Here is a 21585-nt window from a genome sequence, read left to right as displayed (position 1 = left end):
TCAACAGGGCAGAGCAGTGCGCCTGCGCCGGAGCCACTACAGAAAGGGAAGAAGAGGACGGCATCGTATGAAGATGGGAGGCGCCAGACCAGACCACGACACCCATTGGACCGGATCGCCCCTTCCGGTGAGTATAACCTTACGTGTTTTTTTCTTATCTTTCAGGTTACATCGGGGGCTTATCTGCAGCATTACAGAATGCTGTAGATAAGTCCCTGATGCCAATGCCGGCAGCTGATAGTCAAAAAAAGGGTGACAGATTCCCTTTAAGACACCCCCTTAAAAAAGACACGTCATTTGTATAAGTGTGTATTTTTTACTAGTTCTAAATTCAGTTATTCTCCTGATTCTGGTGTCATCTTTTTATTTGTTACTGTGCCTCTACATTGCTGAGATATGGCTCTTTCTTCTCTGTATGTAAATCCAGTCTTTTAAGCCAAGGGTGTGTGTTCCTCAACTCTTCTCTATGGGTGTCTTTTTTTTATTTAGGAGACTACAAGGAACAGATCACTATATCTCAGTAAGGCCTCATTCAGACATCCTTTTTTCACGTGTGAGTGCTATCCATGGTTCAAATGTCTGTGATTTTTCGCCGACGGAGAGATCCTCGACAAATCTTGGAGATATGGCCGATTTGTATCTGAGGGTCAGATCAAAATCGGTAATGCAAATGTATGGGTCTGTGAAAGAATTGGATTGCGATTCTGAGTGTCATATGGGAGATGGTGGAGATTCCTTTTGGGGCCCACAATCTAATTTCCCTATCAGTATGTCTTTGGAGAGTGGATCGAAACCAAAGCACCCAGAGGAAACCCACGCAAACAAAGGGAGAACATGCAAACTCCTTGCAGATGTTGTTCTTTATGGGATTTGAACCCAGGACCCCAGTGCTGCAAAATAACAGTGCTAACCACTGAGCCACCGTGCTGATTCAGTTATGGTTTACATTTCAATAAAATGACCTATGAATGACGATGTATGAATACCTACCATTTTGTTGACTTTTTGTGAGGCTGCAGCGTTTTAACACAACGTGTACTATACTTTTTTTCAGCAGATTTCCCATGAAAATTACCGGTAATAATACGATAGGGAAAACTGCATGTAGAGAACACCAAGAAATTTCCATGTATTATCACATACCCACTTTGTTATACAGAATAACATAATTGAGGGACAACCTTATGGCAAAAGCCACGCATGCAGCTTTGTTTCAGTGTTTTGATGCCCTAGTGAAAACAATCTAAAAGTTGGTGGAATGAAGGCAAACTCATCAAGAAGGGACTTTATTGATTCTGGACATGGATGTGACAGACAATAGGAGCAGAACACTGACCAGATATGTTTTGTGTGATCCCTCCTCCTCCTCCTCCAAGGGAGGTACTAGGGATAACAACACTAGGATAGCAGGAAGGCAGCTTGTTCTGCAGGAGGCTGGGAGCACTGACACTCCATACACGATCACACCACACTACAAGACACTCAGGACCTCACACACTGACTTTCCTAGTCCACTTGTGACAACTGCCTCTCATACATCAACTTGCAGGAAAGTTCTTCTACACTGAGAAAGTTTTCAAAAGTTTTTGAAAAGTTGCTCAGAAGAAATCACATTTCATCAGGGAACCATCGATCCAGCAGATACCCACAGAAGATGCCCAGGAGACCCTAAGCTAAGCATGGAGCCCCTGGGTGACCAGTGTAGCCCCCTGCGGCCAGCTCGCAGGACCCAGTGGCTGGTAAGTGCTCTCGCCCATCACTACGGGCTGGACCACGGGCTGGATAATGAGATCATCGTTCTGGCCACCGGCTTGGATCAGTACCTGCAGGAGGTCTTCCATCACCTGGACTGGCAGGCACAGGGCACCATCTCCAGGGAGGCGTTCCGGACCCTCTGCAGGGTACTGGGGCTGGAGCCCTGCACAGAGGAGTGTGAGGAGCTGCTGGACGATCTCCCGGAGAGGGTCAGTTTTAGACAGTTCCATGCCAGGCTGTGCGGGTACTTCAGCTCCAGAGCTGGCACTGCCAGGCTGCCCGAACAGATCCAGGACCAGATCCGGCTGAGAAGCCCGCGGATGGCAAGAAGGGGAAGTCCGAGAAGTCGGGCACGATCTGCCAGTGGAGATCAGCTCCGGAGGCTGGAGGGGGAGAACCAACATCTGCGACAATTGCTAGAGGAGCTGAAGGGGGCGCTGCAGAGCAGTGATGCCCGCTGCCTGGCATTGCAAGTAAGTGCCAAGAAACTGGGGAGCTTCAAGTAGTGATATTTAGCAGAAGGGAGACTATAGCAGACTACTGGATGCCAACTGTTTCGACCAATTTGATTTGTTTCCTAACTAACTCCACCATTAGCGTTTCCAGGTTAGAGATGCTGCTTATGTGATAAATTATGTCTTTTTTTGCACCAGCCTTTGGACATTACCTGTACCTAGTTACATATCCCCCCTTTAGCTTTCTAAGTGCATGCAGGATTTGCCCAGGACTGGGGAGATACTAATCCAGAAAACAGCATTGCAATACTCTATGATGGTGAGGGCAGAGACTGCAGTTGGCCCTAAGCCCTGCAGCTTAGGGGACCCGAAAGGGACACTTTAATGCATATGAGGAGACATATGGTCTTTATGATCAACAAGCATCAAGTTGTGCCACTGGCTTTATTTTGCTGGGTTACTGAAAACTTTCTACCATTGCAGGAGTGCCTGGCCCCAGGAATACAGAGCAGGCAGCATCATGAGCTCTGCTTCAGTCACTGCACATGTACCATGTAATCATTGGGAATTACAAGGCTATTTGTAAACTGACCCCCTAAAAACTGATCTTCCAGTGGGTTGTCATCTGTTTGACCTACTGAGCTGTGTATATGGTTATAGAAGCTCTTTAGGTGTGGCCGTCCAATCCAGAGCGGGAGAGATCTTTGGGGCAAATTAGAACAAAGTGGTACTAATATACAGTCCTGGCTAAAAGTTTTGAGACTTTGTTTTTAACAAAGTTTGCTGCTTCGATGTTCTAAGATCTTTTAGTCGGATGTTTCTCTGATTACTGAATTATCATCCTTTCATATGTTTTTAAAATTTTATTACAAGTACATCAAATTTATGCAAAATCTCTATATTTACAGTGTTTTCCCTCATTTTTCAAGACGTCTGCCCTTTGCCCTGACAAGTTGGATGTCGGCTTAGGGCCAAATCCTTACTGATGACAACTTACCTAATCAGTGCTTGAAGTTTATTGCATTTTCTGTATTTTTTGTTTGTCCTCCCGCTTTTTGATGATTGTGCATAGGTTCTCACTGAGATTGAGATCTGGGGAGTTTCTTGGCCATGGACCCAAAATCTCAATGTTTTGTCACTGAGCCCGACTTAGTTATCACTTTTTCATCGTGACATGATCTCCATTATGCTGGAAAAAGCATTGTTCATCACCAAATTTCTCCTGGATCGTTTCGAGAAGTTGCTCTTCGAGGATGTAATCCCATTCCTTATTCATGGCAGTGATTTTAGGCAAAATTTTGTGTTAGCCCACTCCATTGATAGAAAAACAACTGAACACACAGTGTTGAGTCTTTACTTAAGGGCTCATACTCACTTGCGAGAGAATCGCATGATGCTCATGCGAGTCTCTTGCATGAAAACCTGGCACTGCCACCAGTACACGGACCGGAGCGTGCGGCTACATGTATTTCTATGCAGCCGCACGCTCCAGTCCCAGTGCGGTGGCAGTGCCAGGTTTTCATGCAAGAGACTCGCACGAGAATCATGTGAGTCTCTCGCAAGTGAGTATGAGCCCTAAAGAGAATCTGTCACCCCATGGACGACTTTGAGCTATTACTTAGGACATACAGGTAATAGAATGGATTAACTATCCTTACCTGTATCCCTAAGAGTTAAACCATTCTATTACCTGTATGCCCATAGTAATAGCTCAAAATTGTCCTAGGGTGTGACAGATTCCCTTTAAACTTGATGTATTCATCAATAAAAGTTTAAAATGTAATGAAATGCTGATAATTGTACTTCAGTAACCATAGCAGCTTTTGACCACAAGATCTAAAAACAATGAACAGCACAGTTTGTGAAAACAAAAACAAAATTTGTGTCAGTCTCAAAACTTTTAGCCATGATTGTGTAACTTATATTCCCCCAAGCTGTTATAGTTTTCCCATGGATCATTTCATGGGTAAATGTGTTAAACTGTGCCACACAGCAGTTTTATGTAATTGAACAAAACTTGATAAGGTAGCAATAGACTTCTTTTCTATGTGATCAAGAACGTTTTTGCCGAATCTAGTTGTAGGAAAGGCCTTCTTGATGTAACTGGACGAGATCCAATCAAGTATACAGAGCCATAATACTGCCGCCTGCAAGGAAAATCATAATACCAGGACCAGGCATGTTAATAAAAGGAGAGATGATACGATAATATAGACATTACTCTAAATTTATGTTACTTCTTATGAATAATTAAATGTCAAGCTGCCCCATGTGGGAAAAATTCACTCCCCTAAAGGTGAAGATGTAGTATGTTGCTGCACATGAATGTCATTTTTTGCAACTTCTGTTACGTCTTAAGGTGCCACCTATTGGAAGTAGCAATCCTAAAAGTCAATATCAGCCCTGTAAAGGGCCTTGCTACATGACTTAAAATATAAAGCGAAACCAGAAACTTCATTTACAGACATGTTTAAGGGTGTTTGGCTAAGATCAGTGCAAAGCAGGAGAACTGGCTTGGCTGAGTCAGAGGCATCTCACAGGGTGTCAGAGGGGTAATGTTTCTCCGTGTTAAGAGTGCCAAATTGGAATAGAGAGACTCTTAAATGCCACAAAACATGTTTCTGCAAATGAAGGTTTTGGTTTAGCCTCTTATTCTAGGTCATGGTGCAAGGCGTTTTAAACTATCGATATTAACTTTTAGAATTGCCACTTCCACTAGGTGGCGCTAAAGTTCATGTCATCTTCTTCTCTAAAGAGGAAATTTGCATATTTAAATTCCCAGGGTAGCAGTGTATAGCCTATAAGTCTCCCTACACCACAAGTTATTGCTCTCTAAAAGAAAAAACTTTACTCCTTAGAATCCATATGAAACAAGTATTCAAAAACCTCATAATGGTAGAATAGAGCAAGGCAAGGCAAGGCAAGGAACTGACTCACATGGAGTATAGTTCCCCCCCCATAAATTAAGCCAAAATAATTACTATGAGTGTGGAGTACTCCCAAAAACATAGAAAAGAAAAAAGAGTAGCCATAAGCCACAAGAAAAATGTGTTTAAAAAGATCAATAGTCAAATTTTATTTATACAAAATCAGTTACACAGCATACATTTATATTGCAAAGAGATCAAGCAGGTGACAAGGAGGAACATTCCAAGACATACAACAGGGCAACCTGTAAGCTTTCGAAAGAGTAAAGAGGCACCAAGTATAAAATCATAAAGTGTCCAATAATTAACTCCGCACAAATGCTGGATACACAATTAGTGCCAGAGAGACAGATGCATGTCCTTGTGAGTCTTGCATGTATTTGCATAAATAATTCTACATGACCCCTAATGAGTCACTGCCACTTACCCATGTCTGTCTGAAATGGAGTGCCCTGCTGATTCCCGACATGTGTTTTTCCACGGCTTTCTCAAGGCTTTCTTCCCTTATGCAGCACATCCATATTTGTTACAGCATTAACAACAGGTTCCACAATGCACATTTCTTCCTCTTTCCCTCTTGTACTTCACTCTCTGTCACACAGCACATACCCGGGTCGGACCGTATCATACAGTTCGTCAGCGTCCACCCTGTCCAGCTTTGCTACGGTTAGGTGTTTCCTCATCTGTTTCGCCACAGACATGAGGTCATCAGCCCACGAAGTCAGCTGCCACATGGTGAGCGACCTGCCCTTCTGTACTGCCTCTTGCGGTGACGCAGACATGGTGAGCGACCTGCCCTTCTGTACTGCCTCTTGCGGTGATGCAGCATCCTCTCGATCCAAACTCACTGCACTTGGGGGTTTCTTCAGCTGTTTCACCCCAGATCTGAGGGCATCAGCTCATGCAATAAGTTGCCTCATTATGGAGCCACCTGCATCCCCATACTGTCCTGGCCTTGTCTTTAGCCTCTGTTCCAATACTGCTGTAGCCCGCTGCTGTTCTGTCCTGCTGCTGTTCTGGCCTGTCGCTGTTCTGGCCTGTTGCCTTGGATGGCTAGGCTTCTCTCTTACAAATGTTGCAAGGTCACAATTCTGTCCTGGGCATTAAGCCCGTCTGGACTGTCTGGGCACCCTGGCTCTTGTGACTAGATTCAGGAAATGCTCTGCCTTATACACAGTGACCCCTCCTATAGTTAACTAGTTCATAACTAAGTGGAAATCCTATGCTGTAACTATGTACACTATAATGCCCCAATCTAGTGGCCAAAAATGGGCACTGCACTTTCACTATTTATATATCATAAATATGCATACAGCAACATAAGACAACAGTATATACATTTAAATATGACAGGGAGAGAGTGGAGTATTACATGGTCCAGGTACACACCTTACACTCTCCTTCCCTTTAACCATGATAGTCCCTGACCATGCACAATAACCTTTATTAATTTACAGCAGATTACTCCACACAGGGAGAGATAAAACTGCTCGACGCGAGCAAAGTTCCTTTCCATGCATCAGAGTCTATTGCCTCCTAAGAGGGCTGCCTCTAGCACCGCAGATTCCGTTCCTGTTTCTTAGGACCAACCATATACACAAATCATGCGACCCATTTATTAGGTCAACAGTCCTTAAAGGGGAAGGCATCCCCAGAATTAATCAGTCTGGTCCGCTTTTTAGGTCCTCAGTTCTTGGGGAGTTGTCCCCCCTCCTTTGTGTGGGGTACAGCCCTTAAAAAACACATGTGTGCTGTACACTCACCAGCTACACACAGTCTTTTTTTAAGTCCACAGACATGTACCCCATTTCCTTCATACAGAGCACTGCCCTTTAACTGTTTGTATGCCACCTGTTGTGAGTTCATTTTCCCCTTCACCATTGAGGTCTGATGAACTCCCTCTTCTGGTGAAGGAAGGTAGTGAGGCTGATTACCAAGCACCTGAGCAAGATGATGATGACTGGGTGACTGGAATTGCTGACTGGATATAAGGCAGCCAACGCCCTTCTGCCTTGCTGGTGATTTCCCTGAGGGATTCTAGGAGACCAGTCTGATTCCTGCTCCTCTAAAGCTAAGTTTTCTGCGCTGCTTTTGCATTTGTGTTTTGGTTTTGTTTTGCCTTGTTTTTCTGGATTTCTGCCATTCCCTGCTGGGGTGAGCTGAATTCCTTTTTGCTCTGTCTTCAGAAAATACCTGAGTACTGATATAGTCTTTTTGAAGCCTAGCGTCTTCAGGGCTTTTTTCCCTATCAGTCTGTTGGCTCTTGTTTTGATAGGGTTTTGGCGGATTGCAGACAGCAGCTTTTCTATCCTGTCCTATTTAGTTAGCTTGGGCCCCATCATTTGCTCAGCCTATCTTTCTATCTGTGTGAGTGTTTTTTCATCTTGCTTCACCGTCATTATATGTTGGGGGCTGCCTATTGCTTTGGGGTCTGCTCTGGGACAGTTTAGATTTCCCTTTCTGTCTTTAGGCTATTTAGTTCTCCGGCTGTGATCGAGGGGTCTAGGGCACCGTAGGAACCCCCACGGCTACTGCTAGTTGTTGTTGATAGGTTCAGGGGTCTGCAATCCGATAGCTGCCAACTTCTCTGGTTTTCTGGACTTAGCTAGTATTTCTGTTTTTGCCTCCTACGGTGACTCATTCATAACAGCCATCTGTTCCTCAAGTACAGTCTGTTTCTGCAGCCACACATGGTTCGCTCCACAATCCGTGGGCCCGTTACTCTGCAGAGGCAAAGTTCTGCTATCCAGCAGGAGGGGAAATCAACAATTCAATGGGGGAAAAATAACGCTCATCCATGGCCCTTAACAGCCACACTGAACCTGACTGTGGTTCTTCAAGGCTCCTTTGCCCACAAGGACGTGGAATAGTCCCTGTTTTCCATTCATCCGGTGCAACAAGCACAACCTTGGCAAAGGAGGAATATATATATATTTTAAATGGCATCCACTTAACGGCGGCACGTATTCCGTGCTGCTCCACTCCACATCAAGCTCTGCCATCACTAACACTTATTTTCTATAGAGATATCTTTTAAGTTTTTGGTGAAAGTCTCATTAAATAACATAGAATGTGTCTTCAAGATAAAGTTTAAACCATAAGAAATTAGCAGTAGATAGTAAAATGAAACTAGACCTCAGAGAGTATAAACATGTACATAAATTACACAAATCTAAGTCGCTTGAACTTAAAGCAAAATGATTTTGGTTTCATTGTGAGACCCAACATGGAATATTTGTATTGGAATGCAAGTGGAAGGTGCACATTTATGTGTGTGTTTTATTTTACATTTAGGCCTGAATTTAGAAAAAAACGTAACATGAGGATGGTCCAAGAGACATAGAAGGAGATATGGCTTTGTAGGAATGTCTGAAAATATAAACACTGGGCTAGGAGTAAAATAATGAAGATTGTCCGGTTTTAACTGCAACACATATAGTAATAACATGACAATTGGTATAATGAGGAAGAAATGTACAAACTTAGAATATGTTCCAGAACTGCTAAGTGAAACAGTTACTAACGTAGACTGAGCTCGTCACGCTCTTTAAGGTAGCCACAGTTTGGCAGAGCTGGTGGTTTAAGGATCAGGGTCTGTGATGGTGGAACTTCAGATACAGGCACAGTCCAGTTGGTGGGAGCAAAGTACTCCTCTAAGGCAATGTCCCTCACAGAAGGACACATCGGAAGAAGCTGCTCTTCTTTTGCTGTTCTTGGGTAATTTTGACTCCTTGGTTGCTGCCTTGAGCACTATTTCCTTCCATTTTCTTGTCCATTTTTGCTTTGATGTCCCGCGCCAAAGTAAAAAATGCATTCTCCACATTAGCCTTTGCACTAGTCTACATAAATTTGATTCCATATTGAAGAGCCAACTCTGCCTCAGCATGCCCACGAAGGATGAGGTCCAAGTCCTTGTTATTCCTTTTGGCGCCATCCTCCGCCATCTTTATGGACTCCATCTTAGTCACAACATTGTCAGTCATATCCGATATTCTAGTCACATCTAAAGCATAAGTCTCTCCATTCTTCACGACATCCCCACTCTGCAAGGCTGTGGGATCCTGCCGACTACTCCAAGTGTGAGGGAGGGCCAGGACCATAGTCATGGCCGAGGACATTGATGTATCTGTGCCCTGGCCTCCCATCACATGAAAATAGTGTCCATTACCCAGCATACCTGTGGCTTCACTTGCTGAAGGCTCCCTCTATACGGTTTTGCAATTGAGACACAGTCCATTTCAACTTTCAAATTAACAACTGTACTAGTTTCCGCAGCACATCCATATTCATTACAGCATTAACAACGGGTTCCACAATGCACATTTCTTCCTCTTTCCCTGTACTCCTCTCTCTGTCATACAGCATATACCCGTGTTGGACCATATCATACAGTTCCTTAACGTCCTCCCTGTCGAGCTTCTGCTACGGATAGATGTTCCCTCATCTGTTTCACCCCAGACATGAGGACAACAGCCCACGAAGTCAGTTGCCACATGGTGAGCAACCTGCCCTTCTGTACTACCTCTTGCGGTGATGCAGCGTCCTCCCGATCCAAACTCACTGCGCATGGGGGTTTCCTCAGCCGTTTCACTGCAGATCTGAGGGCATCAGTCCATGCGATAAGTTGCCTCATTATGGAGCGACCAGCATCCCAGTACTGTCCTGGCCTTGTCTTTAGCCTCTGTTCCAATACTGCTGTAGCCTGCTGCTGTTCTGGCCTGCTGCTGTACTGGCATGTTGCTGTACTGGCCTGTTGCCCTGGATGGCTGGGCTTCTCTCTTACAAACATTGCGAGGTCACTATGCTGTCCTGGGCATTAAGCCCGTCCGGACTGTCTTGGCACCCTGGCCCTTTTGAATAGATTCAGGGAATGCTCTGCCTTATCCACAGTGACCTCTCCTACAGTTAACTAGCTCATAACTATGTGGAACTCCTATGCTGTAACTATGTACACTATAATTCCCCCTTCTAGTGACCAAAAATGGGAATGACGCTTTCCCTATTTATATATCATATAAATATACATACAGCAACATAAGACCACTGTATATACATTTAAATACCACAGGAAGGGAGTGGAGTATTACATAGTCCCAGTATAACCTTCAGTGTCTGCGCACTGCACTAGATAATTGTAAATTAGATAGAATATATAGTTTAGCTTCTAGGATTAAATGGTAAAGTTACCTAATTTAAGATTGTGTTGGCAGATACCACTCCAGATCGACCTTGTACCGTGTTGGTGCTTCATGTAGACAGACTCCCCTCCTTTGACATCTGGATTGAATAGACATATGTCTCCAATTGATTTTTTTTTTCTTTATAAAGTAGTATTTGCCAGTTTTAGGGTCAGCTGCATAAAATGTGGGGAAATTGTATTCCATATGGTACAGATTATATACCGGAATACTGGCCCCTTACAGCAGAAGACTATTACTCACAGTCACAATCCTGCCTTTGTAATGGCTTATAAGTGTTTACCATATTGAGGGAAAACCAGAAAATCCAAGACAAAACTAAACATATGCAAAATCAAACCACACATGTGGAATACAGAACACAATGTGATGTGCGGCCAATGCGACGTGTCTACCTTTATATATACGATTGGCAAAGAATATATGTACGATGAGACATTACCGCAATGGCACTTCTGAATTTGGTCCCTGAGAGTAGATGCAAGGGGTTATAGTTTATAGTACATCCAGAATGTTGGTTTACATAGCCTTTTCCATGTATGAATCATTTTTTAAGGCAATGACCCCTTTTGGAAATGTCACACTTAGCAGTTCTGCTGCTTTTGTAGGGTCACAGAAATTTACACTAGGGTGCAGATGTTACAGCGTAGATGAAGGTGTTTCCTATTATTCATTCTTAAGAATTAGAGTGCCATGACTTAAACTAATCTATAGGATTCGACTCCTTCACAGCTTTTTTTTCCTGAATGTTGTTGCCCCCGTTTAAAGGAGTTTTCAAACTTATGGTACATGCAGCAAAGAGGCAGAATTATTGCTAAAAAAAAAGCAATAATACGCACCCTCCATTCCAGTATTGCATCTCTGATGCTCCCCACCGGTATAGTGTTTACAGTGGCTGCAGATGTCACAGCCCATATACAGTATATCAGTGTGTATGTCTCCAAGTCCAATGATGGGCTGCTGACGTCACATGTGCTATACGAGCTGTGACCACTGCAGCCATTGTAAACAGTACATCGGTGGAGAACAGCAGAAATTCAATGCTGGAACAAAGACTATTATTTCTTTGTTATGCCACCACTCCTGCGTCTTTGCAGCATTTACCGTAACCTTGAAAACCACTTTATCCAGTACGTAGCATTTTGAAATTCTGGAGAGATTTGGTGGTAGACTTTTCATATGCCCCTTTCTCTCTTTGCTACATAAAAGTACAATACTTTCTTTATAAACGTTAGCAAATTGTTCTTCCAGATATACCTGCTAACACACGCTCATGCTTTGTGTGATTGTGTACTCCAGCAGCTGAAAAATGATTGGCTGATTTGCAGAAAATGGTAAGGCTAGGGAAACATGTTGACTTTGACCAAAACCTTAATGGTTGCAATGCTGTAGTGCTAAATCACAAATAATAATAATATATGTGATCTTGTTCCAACTTAATGCAAAGAGTTAGTAATCATCGATATTATATCTGCATTTAAAGGGAATCTATCATCTGGTTTTCCCAACAAACTTTTTCAGCTTTTTTTTTATCTGCAGCCAAACCTGATCTCTCGGCAGGAAAGAAGCTGCAGAAAAAAGCATGTTTTTTCTTGTTTTTCATGGCGTTTTTTGCGCATTTTTTATTGCGGCGTATTTGCATGTTAGATTTGTCTCTAGTGCATGCTGATAAAATTTAGTGCTGAAAAAGGCGTATTCCATAAAATCAGGTTTTGGCCCAAAAAAAGTAACAAAACATGATGATTGCAACTGAAAAATATGATCTTCCGGATCGCTGTCCTGGACGGTGACAGACGCTCCTGTAGTTATCGGTGCGATGTATGGGTAACTTGAGGTAAGGGCCTGCGGTGTGTGTGAGGAATTTGGTCCACATCGTGCTCCGTACATCGTCACGCGGCTGGCACATGACCGCCAACGTCAAGCAAGGTCCTGCAGTCATTGTTAAGACTGTGGGGAACGTATACCTTTGCTTCCCTCACCTATCTATAGAAATTGGACACCGGACAGTTCGGCCGTCTGCCATTCAGAGGTAACCATTGCACCGATAACCTCTATATATGTGTCATTCAGTATGTATGATTTTGATTTCTCACAGCATTTTAGATGCACTCATGACCTATATGTTACTCCATTAACCAATATTGGGGATAATTTCTAGTGCAAATATATGCACTTTATTATATTAATTTCTTATCTGGACAACTGGGTGGTGTTGTGCCATTATTTGCAGCTGGTATCCTCTCCATCACGCTAGCGCCCCTGCAATTTTATTTTATTTAACAAAATATGATACCTGCGTTTTTTAGTGCGTTTTTCAGTGTTTTTTCACTACTCATTCGGGTTAATGGGTGAAGAACGCTGAAAGAAGTGACATGCTCTATGTCCAAAAAACCATGCAGAGCACAAAATATTGATGACCAAAAAATACAATGTGTGTGCATGAGATTTCTTAAATTTCATAGGCATTGCTGGTACTGTAAAACGCAGCTGAAAATTGACATTAAAAAACACAGCAAAAACGCCTAGTGTGAACTTAGCCTAAATAAATATCCAAATCTCCAGACACCTCCAATTAACTAACATATATGTCAAAGCTGTTTTTGCTTTCTGATATTGTAGGTTGGCCTGTATAGAAGTCGTACATCACAGCCCATGGAGGTGACAGCTACCAGTGCTAACAGAAGGGTTTTATCCCAGAGCTACACTGTTACAACCAGATGTGTCCAGAGGGAGATCAATGTCATACAGGGCTCCAAAGATGGGCAAACAGAGGACGCAAGTAAAATGAAAAAGGACTTGGAAGAGAAATTGAGTAAAACTGAGAAAGTTTTGGTTTACTTGGAGGAATCTAACCAGCAACTCTTGAAGGAACAGACGGAGATGAGACGGAAGGTGGAAGATGCCCGTCAAGCAGTCCTGGCATGTTATAGTAAAGTGAAAGATCTGGAAGAAAAATCAAGTAAAGTTCCCATTCTCCAGATGCATATAGACCAGCTGGAAACTAAACTACAGTATTATAGGTATGTGATAACTTATCTGGAATTATGGCAAATGGAAAATTGTAGAATATTGTTGCGATATGCTACAACTTACTGATACTTAGTGGTTCAACTGCCCAGACAGACCTCTAGGATGTAGAAACTGATCATTTTGTTTTATCTCCCCCATTCACCACCCCCAACCTGGTCATGTCCCATTTAGTTAATTCACCTGCCATAAGGTTACATTTTATTACTACTGTATCGGTTCGTTCTAGGAACTGGTGAGGTTCCTGGAAATTAAACCTCCATCAAACATTAATATTATACGTATCTTACCAACATGTCCTAACTTAAGGGTTATTTTCATCATTCTTCATTTCTCCCCTGACTCCTGGCTTCCTCGTGATCTGCTTCCATGGTTGAGCCTCTCACCCAAACTGCACACTATCCAATGCTACTAGCAAAAGCAGTTTAGCCTCTGGAGAATCACAGGAGCACTAAAACTGGCGGCACCCAGCAATCCAGCCAGTTAGCTTCAAAGCAGTGCTTGCAAGCACTAGAGCAAAGAGCTTGTAAGTGCTGCATTCGTTGACTGAGAATCCTTTTGCCTCTGATAGACTACAGAGGTGGCTGGTGACCTGAGCAACGAATAGTAAACCTTACAATTAAGAGTCACTCTATTCTTGAGACCAGAGAGGATTTGTAATGAGAGGAATGTTGCAAAATTGCTTATTTTTTTTCAAGCAGTTTGCAATTTTTCCCATCTATGATTGTGACAAAACCACTTTTAAAGTGCATCTCACAGCAGATTTTTGAGCAGGAGATAGAGGCTGAAACACAGAATTCAGTAATGTGTCTCTTGACAAAGTGTGTGCTGTTTACTATCTGTGAAGGATTTATCACTAAGAGATTAACAGACTCCACTAGTCTGGTAACGCCCCTTCCCTTGATACGCCATTCACTGTCTATGGACTTTGTGGGGTTAGCTGTGGTGCGGGCGGGGTTAGCTTCCTCAGCTTTGCTTCATTTTAAATTTAAAAGCTCTGATTGTGTGAGAGCAACTGCACTCAGTAATCTAGGTGATACATCGATGGATTAAGATTCTCTTTTCCTGCATCATGCTGATCTCAGATGAGGTAGAGAAAAAACTGCTGACAGATTCCCTTTAAATAGTGTGAACATTTTAAAATAACAAAAATCCTCAGCAATGAATATAAATCCTTTTATCGATTTGTTAAAAAATGATCTTAGATGGTTTTTAGTGAAACACTCTTTGGCCATCATTATAGCTCCCACATGTGTTACCATGAAAAAAAAAATTATGAGACTCCTGAAGAGTAAATCTTCATACTATGGTAATATTTACCTATAGGCACAAGCACATGTATAATAGCCCCAGTGGAAAGTGCCCCTTATAATATATATTTAATTTACTGGCAATTACTTGATTTTAGTAGAAAATGCTCTTTAATTACAAATCCCGCCGGCATCAGACACAAACTTCCCACATCACAGCAGTATCACAAATTGTGTGTTTCCTGATATTACTGACTTTAGCTGGTGATTTTATAAGCATCAAAGAAAATACAAAACTGCCACTGGCAATAACCAGGAGGCTTTACAGTACCTCATTTAAGAACCATTATTAATGATTTCTGGCTCTTGATGCCTCTGGGTGTTAAGATGTTCTCAAGCAAAAGAAAGAAATCAATAACTGTTTTATCTGCAGCAGACTCCTGCCATGGGCGCCACAACTATAAAACTAATCTGTAAATTATAGCTCTACACAAGGAGAGGCATTACACCTAAAATTGTTCTGTTTAAATGGGATTAAATCCAAGGCATGCTTAAAGGGGTTTTCCCATTTCATAAAGCGGATGGTATATTGATTTATGTTTGGTGAGGGTCTAAAATCTGAAACTTTCATTTTCAGAAAATAAAGGGTACACCGCCTTGTTTAGCGCTGAGCCCCCTTCTAATTTTTGCTCCAGCACAGCGATGCTCCTGACCACCCACTTGTGCTGGAAACTGAAGTTTACTCTTTTCAACGACCGGGGAAAAATAGTAATGGAAATGCAGCTCATTACCAGCCTGTTATAGCTATTTTTGTTCTGACACAAAGTCAGATATGCCGGATCACCAGTAAGGCCGACTTAAGAGATTAGGTCCTCAAATAACGAGCGCTCGGAGAAAAAGATGCCCACTTGTTGTGAGCAAGACAATTTCTGTTATTTCACACAAGAATGCCGTCTCTTATATCTTTTACGGCAATGTGACTCATGTCGCCCGCCCCCTCCGTTATCCTATTACTCATGCCGTGATGATTTTATTTACCATGTACCCATAACATGCAGAACCTTAAAAACATGGCATATGAGATAAGAAATATAAAATCCTTGACTATGAAACTACAAGGCTGGGGAATATAAAAACAAAATCTAGAACAGAGCGGAAAAACATTAACCCTTCTATATCTATTTTCTCCCTTTTGTAAATGGTGTAACCTTTTGCCACAGGGTCAGTTGGTGTCCACAAAGGAGCTACTGTCTCAGTGTTCATATTAGTAGGGATCCAAAAATCAAAAAGTCATGGTGTATCCTGGCCTCCACTTTAAAATGTGTGGAAGATCTTTAATGCAAAAATTAAAAACAACATATTTATGATCTTACCACTTGATGCCAAGAGACCTAAAGCCACCCCATACACATTAGGCATCTGTCTCTTCCGACTGCCCCACATACATACTGTAAATGTTCGGCTCGGCTGAACGTTCATTTGCAGAAAGGGGAGAAGTAACATATTTCCTGATTATAAAGGGTCAGGAATTAATATTCAAACTGTCTGGCCCTAATCTCCCCCTGACGTCATCTTTTGGGACACCCCCATACACATTAGATCCACTGATATAAGCTAGTTTGGATGACTTTAGCCTAATGTATATGGGGGCTCTATTCTCTTACTGAGCAGACTTTCAATCATACAATATATTGACTGTCATATTGAAAAATACTTTACATTTTTGTTGATTAATTGCATAACTTACGTTTTTGAAATGTATAAATTTAAAGAGAACCTGCCATCAGATCAAAACTGGCTCGATCTTGCTCTTATTTTATTCCTGCTGCTCCCTTGGCTATGTCATTTTTATTTTTTTATGGGCCTTTATATTTAGAGCTATTTTTTATGGTCTTTACCCACTGTTGACAGGTCCTCTTTAAATTTCATGATGCGTTTATTAGAAGTTACTAAAGGGGTTCTACAATTGAAAACATATCTGTACATGTGTTTAAAATATCCATTTTCTAGATATCAGTGTTAGCCCCAGGTCCTGGCTGATTCATTCCGGGACCTGTTTTATTACTTCAGCCAGCCCCCTCCTCTATCACTGCTGATAAAGAAACAGAGAAGTAGGATGGCTTAGCTATTAAAATGAGTCATTCAGCCCATCCCTTTATGTGTGCCGACACAGGATGTTCTGCTTTGCGTTAAAGCCAACGAGAAGTGGACAACTCATTTAAGCCATGATTTCTGTGTGTGCACTGTTAGGCAAAAATCACATTGTGGTTTGGTTTCCATTTGGTGGGACCTCTTGCAGTTGACCCACTAAGTGTATGGTCAGACATCATAAACCCTACTATTGCATAAGTCTGCTATCAAAAGGAGCATGTCATTAGATTCTTGATGCCCTAGCCTCTAGCAGAATGAATCAGAATCTGGTTGCCCGATTGCCACTCAGTATGTTGTACATGGAAACGCTGCGTGTATAAGAAAACACAGTTTGAAAAGTCATCCAGGGACATGGCTAGTCCAGGCTGATCCACAGGCCGCCAGCCCCTCTTCACTTGATTGTTAGGTCTCTATATGCACACATGGGAGAGGTCTGTCAATCAACTGGGGCAAGGCGAGGAGATGCCAGCTAGGGACACTTCCGGAATAGTCACAGCTCTCCTTAGACACACGTTATTTCAGAGTAAAACATACCTGGTAGCAATTGTGCATCTTGGCCTTAATTCATGCTGCCTTTGGTTTGTGCAGCATTAATCTATTGATAGGTTTCCTTTAACAAAAAAATAAGCTATACCACAAGGCGTAATTATATCTGATTTTCAATACAGTTGGGACTGTGGGATACCTTCCATAAGAGTGCCAGGTAAAGGCAAAAATGGGCACTTGTGGTGATGGTAGGTGACAGTAGTAACAGGAAGAGCAATCATGTGATTAATTAATTCATATCCAATGACAACTTACGTACGAAGCCAATACCTTGTGCACGAAGCCCAGCAGGCGCCACCTGGAGTATCCTTACATAAATCCTCCAGTCCCAGACACATAAAATTCAACAATAGCCAACTTTTTCTATTCATATTAGCTTGTAAAAAATGCGATAGCCAGACCAGATCCAACGCTGCTCACAGACCATATGTTGCTTATCTGAAGATTAATACAAGTTTGACTCCACGCTTTTGGTTATGGCCTGACCACATCTGCTCATTTGTGTAATTAACATCACATTTCTCACAGTTTGTCGTGGCTCAGTGAGAATGAATGGTGACAGCTTTGTTCTATAGATCACAGCCACATCCATCATCGGCGTAATAATACTCTGCTCATGTTGGCAGGCGCAAAATGAAAATCTTCCTGGGACAATATCCTAAAGACTGAGTGTTAGTAATATAGATTTTACTTTTTTGTGACTTTCTGCAAAATGTACTATAAATTGTGGTGTTTAAAAACAAAAAAACAAACAGTAAGATAGGCAAGTTTCACTCTTGTAGTAACCCTAAAGGAGGTGTCTACTTTGGACAATCCCATTTTATAATATAACAAAGTGTTCCACATCTGAGAGTCTCAGAAATTAGTTGCAATATCAGGGGCAATCTATATTCTCAGATAAAATTTAAATTTGCCAGATTTGCCAAATTTTCCCAGGAAATTAGGTTTGTGGTGAATCGAAAGTACTAAAAAGCTTTCAGCTGATCTTCATGTTGCATTCACATGTTGCAGGTGTGTTTTGGTTGTAACCATTTTGAAACCGCAATGTTTTGACTGCATTTGGAAAATCATGGCAAAGCTTTTCATTTGTGATAAAAAAAAACCTTACTGTGAATGTAGCTTTACAATTTCTTTGCTGTTTTTTGGCTTTCTATCCACAACTTTCTAAGTTGTGAGCTGTGACATTATCTAAAAATTCAAATTCACCATAAAATGGCTACTGCCTTCGCTGCCTCAGCTTTTATTCAGGCTATTATATCATAATCCCTTTGATTAGATGTGCTATATCATATGATGTCATTATGGGGAGCCCTCTCCAATTATACCCGAGGTCATGTGTGCCTAGTCTGGCTTGTGTAATCTTCTGCACTGTCTACAATTGCTGCAGCCATTTTTTGCAATTCTCACAAAGCAGATCGCAAATTGGTCAAGTACACCGTGTCCAATGAATTCCCAAAAATTCAACTATTTTCATCAAATAAATCAATTTGCTCGTCTCTCTTTGATATAGTTTCCTAAACTAGTCAACTCTTTATCATTATAATGCATAAAGAGCTGTACAGAGTAATTGCATCCATTACAGTTATGAGACACAAATGGTTAAATGTGTGTCTAGTCACCCCAGCTTCTATGACAAGTCCACAAATTAGGTTTTTGCTGTGTTTTTTTTTTGTTTAATTGAAACACAGTATTAAAAACACAGAGCTATTGTGGTTTCTAAAAATTGCAGCTTATCACCACAACAAAATCACCCTAAATCATTACTAAACATCCATTTGGTTTCAGAAGACATTACTGAGGCAGATCGTTTATTTATATCTATTGCTTATATGTCACCAACGTATTCCACAGCACTTTGCTGACTTTGTCATTATTGTACTGTAACCAATGGAACATTCTGAATTCACTATCACTATGTCTTTAGAATATGGCAGGAAATCCACAGAAACATGGAGAGAACATACAAACTCCATACAGATGTCCTCGGTTGGATTTAAACTTAGCACCCAAAAGCTGAAAAGCAACGCTTATAGCCACTGAGCCACTGTGCTGTCCAAAATGGATCACACATGTGACACAAACACGTATGGGATATCAGTTTTATTGCAAAAAAAATAAAAAAAAGTAAAAAGAACACGTCAGACAACTGGAAATTGTTACAAAGTGTTAACCTGGGGGGAAGTGAAAAGATTATAATTCATTACAAAGCAGCCAAAAAAACAGGGAGTACTTTTCCTGCATGTGTTGCACATCTATTTGCTTTGGCACCAAAGGTTCAGCATACAAAATGGCTATTGTATAATTTTTTGGCTTTTTTCATATCTATTTGACTGTAGTTATTATCATGTTCTCCAAAAATAAGACAGGATCTTATATTATGTTTTGCTTCAAATGTTGGGTTAGGGCTTATTTTCAGGGGATGTCTTATTTTTTCCCATGACCAACAATCCACATTTATTCATGAACAATTTTATTCAACATTTATTTAAATCTAATCAATGAGCCACGTATCATGGTGAAGGAGCAAAACCTCAAAGCAGTCGATAACTTCACCTACTTAGGCAGCACACTCTCCCGTGAAGTAACCATAGACGCTGAGGTTAATAACAGAATTGCCAAAGCCAGTGCCGCCTTCGGGAGACTGCGTAAGAACGTCTGGGAACTAAGGGGACTCAGCTGTACCACCAAGCTGAAGGTCTACTGCGCCGTGGTCCTCACCACACTTCTCTATGCTAGCGAGACCTGGACAGTCTACAGCCGGCATGCTAAACAGCTTAATCATTTTCACATGAGTTACCTCCGCAGACTTCTCCTGCTGAAGCCCAAGCCAGGTGGGCTGGACATGTGGTCAGAATGTCTGACAGCCAACTACCGAAACAACTGCTTTATGGAGAACTGTGCCAAGGAAAGCGAGCAGTTGGGGGGCAGAAGAGACGCTATAAAGACTGCCTTAAGGCGTCCCTCAAAAACCTGGAAGTTAACATCAATGAATGGAAAGAGCTTGCCCTGGATCGTCCAGGTTGGCGAGGCAGGATCACCTCAGGAGCACAAGCAGCTGAAGACAGGAAAATCTTGGACGCAAAAAGAAAGTGTGCTGTCCGCAAGGCACAAGCAGAGTCTAGTGTACTGACTACATCTACTTCCTTAGGCTAGGTTCACATTGCGTTAGGGCATCCGTTTAACGGATCCGTTAAACGGATGTGCTAGCGCTGATGTCATTTTTGACATCTTTAGTGACCTAGCGCTAACGGTATGCATTAACACATGGTAGCGCTAAGGTACCATGCGCTACCATGCGTTAGCCCATACAGTTCTATGCACAGCGAACGGATCCGTTCGCTGTGCGTTACTGCCAACGCACCCAAAAACACTGCATGCAGCGTTCGAGGGTGCGTCATGAATTAACGCATACTTGCTAACGCATGCCGATTTCGGCATGTGTTAGGATGCGCTACATTCATTGTGGGCAATGGCGGCGTTAACGGGTCTGTTACATAGCGTTAGTGCCGCTATGTAATGGATCCATCAGCGCATTGCCCCCTAACGCAATTTGAACCCAGCCTTATGTCAAATATGTGGGCGAACCTTCATTGGCCTCATTAGCCACCTCCAGACCCATAACTATTAATTCTCTTCTAACCCTGAAGCCATGGTCATCTTCAACTACGAAGGACGAACATCAAATCTAATCATGTCATCACACACACACACGTATATACACACACTGCATATACACATGTATACACAAACACACTGCATATACTTATGCATATACACACACACAAACACACTGCACATACTTATGCATATACACACACACATACACTGCATATACTCATGTATATACAAACACTGCACATACGGCCTGCCTCCTATTTAGTTTCTCTAGACTACTGCAGTTAAAGGACATTTGACCTTGATGTCGGCAAATGTCCTTAAGTAGTCTTAACTTCAGAATAGAAATGCTGGGGGCCCTTAAGAGAGTGGGTGCCCCTCCATATTGCCGAGTGTGTTTCCCATTCCCCTTGACGCCAGCCCTGCATACCAGCCTGTCTCCTCTTTAGTTCCTTTAGACTCCTGCAGTTAAAGTATTTTGGTGACATCATGATCACAGGACAGTGATGTCACCAAAGGTCCTTAAGTAGTTTTAGCCTCGAAAATTAAATTCTGGGGCCCTTAAGAGAATTGGAGCCCTGGGCAATTTACCAGTTTGCTCACCCAACCCCAAACGCAGGTCCTGACTGTAATTATGGTTTATTTTTGGAGTAGGATTTAT

General features: G+C 42.1%; 1 protein-coding gene across 1 annotated transcript in view; it reads left to right on the top strand.

The window, feature by feature from the left end:
* The first annotated feature begins 1413 nt into the window (after nt 1–1413).
* Nucleotides 1414–21585, top strand: part of EFCC1 (EF-hand and coiled-coil domain containing 1) — a 140641-nt gene continuing 120469 nt past the window's right edge. The window contains exons 1-2 of the mRNA XM_073574272.1: nt 1414–2228; nt 12955–13355. Coding sequence (XP_073430373.1) covers nt 1680–2228; nt 12955–13355 — 950 coding nt within the window. The 5' untranslated portion in view covers nt 1414–1679. The remainder of the gene's footprint in view (nt 2229–12954; nt 13356–21585) is intronic.

Source organism: Dendrobates tinctorius, unplaced genomic scaffold, assembly GCF_039654945.1.
Source record: "Dendrobates tinctorius isolate UK_male_01 unplaced genomic scaffold, ASM3965494v1 ptg000038l, whole genome shotgun sequence".
Lineage (NCBI taxonomy): Eukaryota > Metazoa > Chordata > Amphibia > Anura > Dendrobatidae > Dendrobates > Dendrobates tinctorius.
Note: the sequence above shows the minus strand (reverse complement) of the source record. Positions and strands in the feature narration are given on the sequence as shown.